This window comes from Delphinapterus leucas, chromosome 15, assembly GCF_059928025.1.
Source record: "Delphinapterus leucas isolate spDelLeu-1000000601 "Yukka" chromosome 15, BTC_Dleu_Yukka2, whole genome shotgun sequence".
Lineage (NCBI taxonomy): Eukaryota > Metazoa > Chordata > Mammalia > Artiodactyla > Monodontidae > Delphinapterus > Delphinapterus leucas.
Genome location: NC_143143.1, coordinates 58,607,952 through 58,620,517, shown reverse-complemented (window position 1 = coordinate 58,620,517; position 12,566 = coordinate 58,607,952). Strand labels below are relative to the sequence as shown.

The 12,566-nt window shown below is 41.0% G+C and overlaps 1 protein-coding gene across 6 annotated transcripts in view; it reads left to right on the top strand.

The window, feature by feature from the left end:
- ATRN (attractin) overlaps positions 1-12,566 on the top strand; it is a 171,456-nt gene that overhangs the window by 77,949 nt on the left and 80,941 nt on the right. For all 6 annotated transcript variants that reach the window (XM_089896619.1, XM_022592878.2, XM_089896620.1 and 3 more), the window contains exons 11-16: positions 2,128-2,212; positions 5,216-5,436; positions 7,769-7,890; positions 8,798-8,936; positions 10,741-10,931; positions 12,263-12,482. In XM_089896619.1, coding sequence (XP_089752745.1) covers positions 2,128-2,212; positions 5,216-5,436; positions 7,769-7,890; positions 8,798-8,936; positions 10,741-10,931; positions 12,263-12,482 — 978 coding nt within the window. The remainder of the gene's footprint in view (positions 1-2,127; positions 2,213-5,215; positions 5,437-7,768; positions 7,891-8,797; positions 8,937-10,740; positions 10,932-12,262; positions 12,483-12,566) is intronic.

Here is a 12,566-nt window from a genome sequence, read left to right as displayed (position 1 = left end):
CAGTCAGGGAAAGCCTTCTTGAGGAGGCCATCCAGGCTGGGTCCTAGCACTGGGAAGTTGGCTGGGCCAAGTTAGGCAGGACTTATCAGGCAAAGGAAGCCCATGTTTAGAGACACAGAGGTGGAAAGAGACCATGCCACATACTTTGGGCCTATGAGTATTTAGTTTTGGCTGTGTTCTAGTAGCACATCAGGGAAGAGTGGCTCTAAGTGGAACTAGAAGCAAGCAGTTGTCTGGTCAGATCTTGAGGGACCTGTTATGTCATGCTGAGGGGTTTGGGCTTTTTGAAGAATCTTACAGAAGAGGTGATAGAATTGTATTTGTGTCTTAGGAAGATCTTTTTGTGGCATTGTGATGAGTAGTTGGGAAGGGGCAAGATGGGAGTTAGGAGGCTGTTGATGAAGTCCTGAGGAGGGTTTGAGCCAAGACTGTGGAAGTGGCAATGAGGATAAAGAGACATATGTGTTTGAGAATTACTGGGAACCCGAGGATTGTCCCGAGTGTGTTTTGAGATCTGTGACAGCATCCTTATCTGGTATCTGGTGTGGGCCACAGTAGATGGTGTTTTTTACCAAGGCTGGAAATAGAAGTAGAGGGACAGGGTCTGGGAGGAAGTGAGTAAATTGAATTTGGGGGCATGTTCAGCTGGAGATGACTGTGGGACAGAGCAGTACAGAGATCAGTGGGGAGCTGTAGGAGGGGGTGAACTTCTGTAGGGAGCATGTGTCGTCAGGGACAAGCAAAGAGCCAGGGAATAGATACATAAAGAAGTCTTAAAGAGAATGGAGATTGCAGAAGCATGTCAGAGAATAGGAGGAAAGTGAGGCAAAACTGGGGACCTGAGAGGTAGCAGTTAACAGTGGCTACAGAGGGATTAAGTAAAATAAGGACTGGAGAGTCTTTCACATTTAGCAACAAAGAGATCAGTTATTACCCTCTGGACATGGAGGAATGATCCAGATTACAGGAGGCTGAGAAGTAATATATGGTGAGATGTACACAGTGAATGTTGACCGTTTTAATTAAAAAAAAAAAACCCTTGTCTGTGAAGGGAAGAAAAGGGGTAAGTTGAGTGCCTCCTTGGGCATATTTAAATACTGTGGTAAAAGTCAGGTGGGATAAGAGGAAGGGCTCCTGCCACACTGGTTTTAGGGAAGGAAGCAAGGTGGGTCGTCAGGAAGCTGTGGGAGTTGATGGCCTCTGTTCTGCATGTGAGGAAGACCACAGAGTTTAGGCTGGGTAGGAGAAGAAAGTGAAAGCTTTTGTTGTCAGGGTTGAATAAATGTCCAGATTGAGTGGAAGAACCTTTGTTTAGTGAGTGTGAAAGTCTGTGTGTCTGGGAACAGAAGACAGTGAGTCAGAGGTTGGTATGGTTCAGCAGCACCTGTTGGTATTGAGGTCCAGAAGAGAAGTTGCTAGCGTGAATCAGAACAAAGGAAAATTAGTAGATCTAGGGGGTCTAGGAAAGGACCTTTTAAAAATTAGATAAAGTTTGATTTTTTTTTTTTTTAGTTTTAATTTACCACCTGTACATTTCTATTTTAGTTACTGAGTTTGGGCAAAGCAATATAGAGTGAAAAATAATTATGGAATTCACATGTTTTACTTATGTAAGCTTTGAAAAATGTAAAATTTGCTTAAGTTAAAAAACATTCTAGGGCTTCCTTGGTGGCGCAGTGGTTGAGAGTCCGCCTGCCGATGCAGGGGATGCGGGTTCGTGCCCCAGTCCAGGAAGATCCCACATGCCGCGGAGCGGCTGGGCCCGTGAGACATGGCCGTTGAGCCTGCGCGTCCAGAGCCTGTGCTCCGCAGCGGGAGAGGCCGCAGTGGTGAGAGGCCCACGTATGGCAAAAAAAAAAAAAAAACATTCTAGTGGGTAATATTGATAGGCAACAGAGTGAGTGACGTGAATGTGCATTCACTAATTAGAATTGCTATAGAGTCCTACCGTTCTTCCTTGCCCTTCTGTTCTGTTGCTGCTGCATTTTACTTCAGAAATAATGGTGTGACTAAGAAAAACTGAGAGATATATTTGTGTTTATTACAGTCTTTTTTCCCAAAGAAAATGCCAGTCCCTATTGATTATGAATGATAGTCCCTTCTGAAATGTGTTTTTCTTGCTCCTAGCTTGTGACCGATGGTCAGTGCTTCCCAGACCTGATCTCCACCATGATGTCAACAGATTTGGCCATTCAGCAGTCTTATACAACAGGTAATTGAAGAAGAAGTGCTTGCTCCTTTTCTCTTGTGTTTAAAATGAAAATGAAGTAAAATATGAAGTGATATTGGACTTACATATTATTCATAGGATTACCTTATCCCATTGTTTTTTCACAGAATTATGTTAGGTATGAATTTCCTGATCTATATTTAAAATATTTGATGTGGATTTGAATTACTTCTAATGCCATGTTTGTTGATGTAGTTTTGTTAGCATGCCAGAGTAAGCTATGTTTGGTGTTGTCTGAGTGCATGGGACAACAAAAGTTGTATGCAGTTACTGTCTTAGGCCCTCTGCTATTTGCTATTGTTTGTGGTGCTTTTGTCTGAGTGGTGAAGAAAGATTTGAAAAAAAGGAGAGAGGGCACTTTAGATAAGGGATAAGATATGGGAACAGAGGTGGGGAGATTCTGATGCTTCATATAGGTCAAGTCTGTGGTGCTTCATATATATCAAGTCTTTGGATAATCTGAAGTCTGCACTGCATTTCATTGCATCATTCAGAAGTGCCTGGCCCAAACTAATAGAGCTCTTCACAAATCTGCCCCGGAGAATCATCTTTCATATAAGGGAGCTCCAGAGTGGCCATGTGACCTGTACCTTATAGTGTGCTTTACTGATTTTTTCATTTGTTAAAATAGTCTAATCATGTTGTTAATTTTTTCTCATTTTGTTTCTTCTCTGATTACTGTTTACTTCACCTTTTAAAATTCTAGGCCTTATCAATCCTGAAACTATTTAAATGCCATAATGCCTATGTATATTATGTTAGGATTCCCTTCATTTTCAAAATTTCTGTTGTGATAATGAAAGTTAGATGAGGTAATTCACCTTGGATTAAGAAAGATAAGAAAGCAACCTATCGTGGAGATTGAATTGACAGAATTCAAACACTTAGATACTGGAAAAAGGAACATCTTTCACAAAGTAAACAGCTGAAATTTAGCAATAAATATGGTTTTACTGTGGGAATAGTTGATAGGTATAGATTAAAATGGAAGAATTTTTGACTACTAATTTGAAGTGTTATCTTTTTAAAAAATATTTATTTATTTATTTATTTGCCTGCGTTGGTTCTTAGTTGTGGCACGTGGGATCTTCGTTGCAGTGTGCGGGATCTTTTTTTGTTGTGGCACGTGGGCTCTCTAGTTGTGGCTCACGTGCTCAGTAGTTGCAGCACGTGGGCTTAGTTGCCCCATGGCATGTGGGATATTAGTTCCCAGACCAGGGATCGAACCCGTGTCCCCTGCATTGGAAGACGTATTCTTAACCACTGGACCACCAGAGAAATCCCTGAAGTCTTATCTTAAATTGTAATTTGCTATTTCCTCAGTAAGGAAAACGCTTAAAGTTTTCTAGTAAGTGCCTCTTGATGTTCTTCATCTGAAAAACAGTGGGTCCATTTTGTCATCATCTTGCCTGTGAGTGCCTGGCCTCAGCTGTGTTCATCTTTATATTCATGGTGTTCTCCTAGCATAAGATTTGGCACATAATAGGCATTTGCTAAATGGCAGCTGTTAGTACCATAATGATAATTAGCAAATAAATGGATTTTCTATCAAAACATTTCGGAGGTTTTATATAAACTCAGAGAAGTTGACAGTTTACCGTAAGATGTAATTTAACCATGAATCAAAATTGGGAATGGCTTGCCTGCGTTATAATAATGTGCTTTTTGTATAATTCCAGTGGAGTATTTGAGCCCATATGTGAGTATCTGTATGAATGGGCCAGGGTTGGAGGGGGGCAGGGCATGACAAGGGAGGTCATGTAGTAAAAAACCATGGTTAGTTTAATTTTTTTTTCAACTTTTTAAAATTGAAGTATAGTTGATTTACAGTGTTGTGTTAATTTCTGCTGTAATGGTTAGTTTAATTTTGTGAAGTAATTTTTTTTGTGAAGAGAAACTTTGATTCACCTGATTTCCACATTTTGAATGATGGTTCCCTTAATCGAGCATCTGCATTGGGCCAGCTGTGCTTCACTTAGTCGTTGTCCTTGTGGTTTTTGAGGGAGGCAGGAAGAAGAGTGGGCTGTGAGGCATTGAGACTGCTGCAGATGCAGCTGTTCTTTTCAGTTCCCTGCTCCAAGCCTCTTTGAAGGACTTTGCCTACCCTCACATAGCCGATGTGACCAGATGAATTCAGAATTGCTAAGAACACCAGCTGTACTGAGAGGCCGATGGAGCTTATTTGGTTTAAGCAATAAATTGACTAGCTGAAACCAGACTATATAATGTGATACTAAGTAAACCAATATGAAGTTAAAAATTAAACCTGGTGTTCATTTTTGGTTACTGAAATATGTCAGTTTTCAGATATAGTATAAATACAACCACAGAATCTTCATGCTTTAGTTATCCTCTGTCGATTGAGGAAAATTGAGGCACAGTGAGAGTGAATTATTTGATACCTCATTGTGGGTTAGTACTAAACTTCCTGGTGGATTATAGGACCTCAGAGTTGAAAGAAATCCTTGAAATCATCTGTTCCACTAATTAAAATGTGACTTGTACTGTGTACTAAATTTTCATATGCACTTTTATCTCTTTCTTATTGGTCTGTGTTTTCATTACACAGTTTTGATTAGAGAGCCTTTATCTATACTTCTTAAATTGTACATACTTATTTTTAGTATTTAAAAACATGTAGATATAGGATTATGTGTATAATTTTAAAATATGCTAGCTTGCCCTGTCACTAAAATATTTTGAAGAATCCTGGTTAAAAGTCACTCACTTATCATGAGAACTTTTTAATATAGTAGCTGTAAAGAGGAGGTAGATTATTGGAACTATTCTGGGTAGTCACAGGCCATTGTGAAAGGTTGGAATTTGGGAGGTAAAGGTATAAGAATGTTTTTTGAGGTCTTGAAAAATAACTTTTTTACAGGACTTTTGATATGTGAGATTCGTTTAAAGATTATAAGAAGTATATCATGCATTTGTTTATGTAAGTTTCCAGTGAACTCTTTCTCTCTCTTTTTTTTCTTTTAGCACCATGTATGTATTTGGTGGTTTCAATAGTCTCCTCCTCAGTGACATCCTGGTATTTACTTCAGAACAGTGTGAAGCACATCAGAGTGAAGCTGCTTGTCTAGCAGCAGGACCTGGCATCCGGTGTGTGTGGGACACAGGGTCATCTCATTGTGTCTCCTGGGAGTTGGCGACTGAAGCACAAGAAGAAAAGTTAAAATCAGAGTGTTTTTCTAAAGGAAGTATGTTTTTATCTCTTCTTAAAATTTAATTACTTTGAGATCTCATTTTATCTGAATTGTGAAGTCACTTATCCAATGTGTGCTTTTTTTTTTTTTTTTTTTTTGCGGTACGCGGGCCTCTCACTGCTGTGGCTTCTCCCGTTGCGGAGCACAGGCTCCGGACGCGCAGCCCCAGCAGCCATGGCTCACAGGCCCAGCCGCTCCACGGCATGTGGGATCTTCCCGGACCGGGGCATGAACCCGTATCCCCTGCATCGGCAGGCAGACTCTCAACCACTGCGCCACCAGGGAAGCCCATCCAATGTGTACTTTTAATGTTCATTTTATTATCCAAAATTATTCAGTAATAACTTGGGCAAATGCTTTATGGGTGTTTGAAAATTGGATTGTAAACATCTTTATAATGGATAGGAACGTGCCACGTATGCTGTTTGCTAATGATGAAGACAAAACCTTTTAGCATTGCATAGACTTTGTATACCAACTCCAGAACCTAGTTTCAGCTGTTTTGAGGCACTGCAATCCGGTAGGACTTTTTATATCTGCGCTGTCCCAATATGTTAGCTACTAGCCATATGTGGCTATCAAACACTTGGAATGAGACTGGTGTGACTGAAGAACTGAATTTTAAAATTTTAATTAATTTAAATTAAAAACTACATGTGGGGACTTCCCCAGCGGTCCCGTGGTTAAGACTGTACGCTTCCACTGCAGGGGGTACGGTTTCCACCCCGGTTGGGGAACTAAGATCCCACATGTCACGCAGCATGGCCAAAAAATAAATAAATAAAAACTACATGTGGTTAGTGGCTACCACATTGGATTATGCAGTTCTAACATTAAGGATAAGATTAAGAGGGCCAATCCAGAAAAGCTATGTTGGAGTAGATTGTTCTAGTGGATAGAGGTATTATTCTTTTCTAGCTTCTCTAGTTGGGCACAGCAGTGATAGCAAGGCAGACAGTTGCTGAGGATGAACAATGATCCCTCCTTCTAGAACCACCCCTTATATTGTCCAAGCTTTCTTCATCTTACCTACTCAGCTCCTTTTACCCTTTTGCTCTGACATAATAGCACAGTGCAATACAATGAAGTCATATGTGAGAAAGTCCTTTAAAAGTAAGAAAAATGTCTCTGAAAAATATTGTTTCACTTCAATTAATTTAAACTATGTTGACTGAATTTCTTAACTATTAGGGTTGGTGTAGCAGTTACCGTGAGAGTTATGATGGATAGAGGCAGCTTTCACTCTCCTGGAATGCTCCAAATTAAGCTGAACATAAATCCTCAGTAAGAACACCCAGGCAGCCTTACAGGTTCATTGGTGGGCTGGTGAGTGCTGGAGAACTAACATGACCAGAACTTGGTAGGGTTAGTCACTGTCTCCTAAAAGGGATACAATCAGTGAAATAGTTATTTTTTAACCATATTTAAAAAGTTCAAATTAAATGTGCAAGTTTATAGGAAATAATATTTAATTACCTTAGGTGGTTCATTATGAACCCATTTGCTATGAACTCATCTCAGATGTCACCTTCCTTGGTTCACTCTGCTTTCTCTGTGGGCCCAGTCCGTGGGGTGATGACCAAGGCAGGAAGAACAGCCTAAGGAGCAGGTTGTTGGGGTCTTCGTGAGGGTGGGCCCTGCCTTTTCTTGTCCATGGATTCTACCATGTGCCATGTCCATGAATGGTTCAATAGATGAGGCAGCACTGTTGTGTGGCTTCTCTTTCATTGCTGACCTTGACCTGTCTAGGGTCAGTAGGAGATCAACAGGTCTCTAGTAGCCCAGAATTTCTTGGACTTACATATATGTGTATTGCCTTCTTTGGGGTTCTGTGGTGCTGCCTGCTTCCTGTGCCCAGAGCAGCCTTGCATTTATAGCTGGAGGAATGGCTTGGTCTCCTACATTTCTTTGTTTAGCACCTGGGCTGTTCTTGGTGTTCATTCAACTGCTAGTTGATTTCTTTCTTGAAAAGAAAAATATTCGAAGAACCAGACCTATTTCCTTTATATCACATCGTTGAATTATTCTTTGTTTTTCACTTTCTGTGTACTTTTGTTAGGAGGGTGGAGTACAAAATGGCGTTTCTTCAGATTGTTTACTTATTTACTTTTCTTCAGATTGTTTACTTATTTACTGTTTTGACCTGAACACACCAATACATTTTCCTGCCAGTTTCACTCCTCATTTTACTTCCCAAGGCTTGTTATTTTATTTTATTTTATTTTTTTTGCCTCAGTGTCATATCTTGCTCAACAGCAGTTGTAATGGCCTGTGACATTTCTGAGGAGAAGCTGTCACAGTTGATGAATTTTTCTTCTCTTCACAGCTCTTGACCATGACAGATGTGACCAGCACACGGATTGTTACAGCTGCACGGCCAACACAAATGACTGCCACTGGTGCCATGACCATTGTGTCCCTATGAACCAAAGCTGCACAGAAGGCCAGGTCAGAGGCTGTTTCTAAAGGATTTCAGAGGATAGAAAAATCCTGAGTGGGATTAGATGTAGATTTTAGAGCGTATGGTATAGCCCAGAGTTATCTTTGAAACCTTCAGTGTAGATTTGAATTTTATTATTGCTCAAGTTTCTTTTAGTAAGGGATGCTCTATATGCCCTAATTCCAAAGGTTCTGTTAGCCACGAGGATTGATGTGTGGTGTTTTAGAAGAAGGCAAGATTATTATTCTGAGTACACCCCAGTCCCTATGCATGGCTATGGCTAAGTACTAGATTCTTGGCGTGAAGTTTGTAATGGTGTGCTCCCTCTACATATGCAGGGTTTGGGGAGCAATTTAGGACTTGAGAGTGAAAGTGAGTCAGGTGTGTAGCAGCAGCCAAACTGAATTGTGGAAATAATAGACTTTGCAAAATCTCCTTGTCTTATGTTATATCTTGGCTCAGCATAATTTATGCTTACCATTTATGACTTTTTATTTAGGTTATAAGGAAAAAAAAGATATGTTGACTCAACGTTTATAATTTTTGACTGTTTATAAGACATTATTTGTCAGTCTGTAAAGCAGCTCATAAAATTAAAAACTTTTAGAATGTTTGGGAGACATTTAAAAAGCAGCAAGTTCAACATTCCCATTCTACAGATGAGCAAGTTGAAGCATGGTGCTTAAAAGAATGCACTGCTTCCTTGCTAGGTAAAGGCATGTCCTTGAACAGAACATTTCACTATAGTGTTTCCACTGCAGTGCTGCTTCATCTACATCTTATTTATTTATTTATGTATGTATGTATTTGTAGTTTGCTTCCTCAGTTAGACTGTTGTTTTTAGTATCCTATTTGTTCTTGCCATGAGTTCTCTCTGTGGATATAAGAGAAAAGCTTTTGTCCATTGTATTCTAGATCTCCATTTCCAGGTATGATCATTGCCCCAAGGATAACCCCATGTACTACTGTAACAAGAAGACCAGCTGCAGGAGCTGTGCCCTGGACCAGAACTGCCAGTGGGAGCCTCGGAATCAGGAGTGCATTGCCCTGCCTGGTAGGCCTTGCCAGGGGCATCTTGATGTGTGTGGGTCCAAAGACTTCACACGCACACACCCTCAATACTGTGCAGCCTAGATTGAACCCTGCAAAAGGGGCGAACTCATTTTATCCATTCATTCCCCCTCACCACTATTGTGGTTGTTATATTTTAAAGCAGAAATACAGTTCTTAAGTATTTACTTCTACCATCCTTTGAAAGAAAGTGAAGTGTCATCTGCTGCTGTGGAGAATCAAGGACAGCTTGACTCTGTGTCATTGAGCCTGCTCTGTTGTCCCTACCCCACTCTGCATTGTCCCTACCCCACTCTACGGTAACCTGGGAGTAGAAAGCAGCAGTCTCAGCAGCCAGTCTGCTGGGCACTTCATTTTTTTATTTTTATTTTTTTTTGCGGTATGAGGGCCTCCCACCGCCGTGGCCTCTCCCGTTGCAGAGCACAGGCTCCGGACATGCAGGCTCAGCGGCCATGGCTCATGGGCCTAGCCACTCCGCAGCATGTGGGATCTTCCCGGACCGGGGCACGAACCCATGTCCCCTGCATCGGCAGACGGACTCTCAACCACTGCGCCACCAGGGAAGCCCCTGCTGTACACTTTATGAAGAGTACTTCTTACCACTGGGATCAGGTTTTCAGCACCTTCTGATAAGAAGGAAAGGAGAGATGTCTCTGTCAGCAGCACCTCCTGGGATGACCCCAGCCCCAGATACCTCAATTTATAGCACTTCTGAGGTTCAGAATGACGAGTTGGGGGCCTGAAGCCAGCCAGCCATGGCTGAAACTGTATGATATATTTGCTCAACCAGGAAGCCCAGGAAGGGGACTTCTTTGGCTCTGTGCAACACAAGTACAGGGTAGCTGGAGTCTACTGGGCCCCTCCTGAAATCCTTCGGAAGTACTTGATTCAGCTTGCTGGAGTGGGGTTCTTGTTCTTTTACCTCATTGCATCTCAAACTTTAGGGCATAGCAGAGTACCTGGGGGTCTTGCTAGAAGCCAGATTCTGGCACAAATTTGTGGTGGGGCCCTAGAATCTGCATTTCAGCGAGCAATGACACTGATGCCACACTTTGAGGAACAAGTCTTTATCTGCTCTGAAATGATCCCTTTCCCGTGGCACCTTCCGTTTATCTCACTGGCTGTTGATGAACATTGTTGAGGGCATCTCCAGGGTACTTTGGTTCCGGTGAAGTTGCTTTGCTTGTGCACTGTCTTTCAGGAAGCATGTATAGCTTCTGTGCAGTTCCTTGGGTGGGTACAGGGAGGTCACAGTAGCAGATTACAAACTTAGCTGGTGTACTGTAGCATTTCGGTTTATTTCCCAAAAATCCTCTTTCCACCTCACTTTTTGGATGTTTTGTTTCACTTGATGTGAAACCAGTGCAGCTTGCTCACTCACCAACTCATTTCTGTTCTTGCAGTTTTCCACCCCATCTTTCCAATAATGCATATTCATTTTTCTGCTCTTAGGATTTTAGCCTTGTTTCTGATTTTTCTTCAAAAGGAGGTTTATAAGTTTAACAGTGGCATCAAACAAATGTTTTCCTCTAGAACATAGGAGGGTTGACCTCAGAATATACATCTTGAGATCCAGGAAATATGACTGATAAACATTTAAAAAATTCTTCTGTGTATTCTGTATTTGGTCCTTAGTAATGTGTCGGATGCACTCACCACATCCGAATGAAGTATCTAGAATTCAGCTCACAAAAGCCATTTAGGTTTTCAGCAGTTCAAGCTGCTAATATACGTAGTTTTGTGTGATTTCTAAAACTCTTTGTTTTTCTCTCCCCTCTTTAATAAAGAAAATATCTGTGGCATTGGCTGGCATTTGGTTGGAAACTCATGTCTGAAAATTACTACTGCCAAAGAGAATTATGACAATGCAAAATTGTCCTGTAGGAACCACAATGCCTTTTTGGCTTCTCTTACAACCCAGAAGAAGGTGGAATTTGTCCTTAAGCAGCTGCGAATCATGCAGTCATCACAGAGCACGGTGAGTTAAAATCTTTGGAACTTAAGTTTCTAGTATCCATCCTTCTACTGACAGCATGACTACAGCTTACCTGTGATGTGCTTGGCAGTAGGAGGAATGCTAGTAGGTACAGTGTAATACACTGTGGAACTGCACTGTCAAATTCTCTTCTCTTAATAAAGTCTTTCTTATCTTTAAATTTCCAACACCTTATTTTTATTAGTCATATTTCATTAAATTATAAGATATATCAATAATTACATGTGTATTGAACAGTAACATGTTTACATATGCACATATCCTGTGACATCAGTAGATGATTTCATATCTGTTTTATCCCTAGGTTCTGTTGGGGTGGGGGAGGGGAATGCCATTACTAATTAGCTGAGCTGAATTAAGCCACCTGAGTCTCTCAGGTTTCAGGTATTATTACAGTGTGTAATATGATTTAATGCTAATCATCCTAAGAAATAGACATCCATTTGGGTCTTTCTTAGATCTGACCAACCCAAAAAGAGAGGGCATCTTCTTATCAGGAGTTTCTGAGCACAGAAAGTCCCCAGGTTCTCTTCCTGTCCACCCAGTACTCTCAGGCAGCTTGTAGTTGATATTCCACAATCACATTTTGTCTTTTTTAGTCCAGAGTCCTAGAACTGTGGTCCTACCCTCAATCAAGTAGATACAAGACAACGGCTCTTTCAACAACATTGTCTTTGGTATAGAGCAGTTAGGGGGAAATGTCAAGCAGGTAGGAGGAATGGGAAGCACTTCCTTGGGAAGGACATAGGAAGTGGGGTCTGGGTTTTGGCTACATGTGGCATCTGAGACAGACTTTCCCAGGAATTCATTGTCCTATTTTCTCTATAAATTCGGTGACAGCCAATACCCCCCACCTCCCCAGCTGAAGGTGGGAATCTTTAATCATCATTTATCTAAGCCTGAACTAGCCAGAGCTTCCAAAACAGGCTTAGATAATGATAGGCATATAACCAGTATTTCATAAATATCGATACGATGATTTCATGTATAAATAGACATTTAAATCAAGTTGGGTTTGGTCATTCCTTCATAGCATTTGTCATAGCATGTAGAAATTTAGGAACTTGATTATTACTTTGATATTGATGTCTTCTCCGAACTATATTTCTGTCCTTTGTAAAATGGCCATATTAAAGTGCCAGGCATGATATGTAACAGAAAAATGATGGTCTGCAGTAATCTACCATGGCTGAATCGGGATAGGGAGGTTTTCCTTTATCTTTTGGATGTATGTAACTTAATGGTTTTTGTCTAGAATCCAGTTTTGGTCAAGACATTGATTATATTCATAGCTGTGCCTGTTTTGCCTACAGTCCAAGCTCACCTTAACCCCGTGGGTTGGCCTTCGGAAGATCAATGTGTCCTACTGGTGCTGGGAAGATATGTCCCCATTCACAAATAGTTTGCTACAGTGGATGCCATCTGAGCCCAGTGATGCTGGATTCTGTGGAATTTTGTCCGAACCCAGTACTTCGGGCTTAAAAGCTGCAACCTGCATCAACCCACTCAATGGTAGTGTCTGTGAAAGACCTGGTAAGTATATGGGTGAATTATGCGTTACTGGAAGTTCGTTGAAAGAGAAACTATAGAAGGCATAGTTAAGTATTATGAAATTTT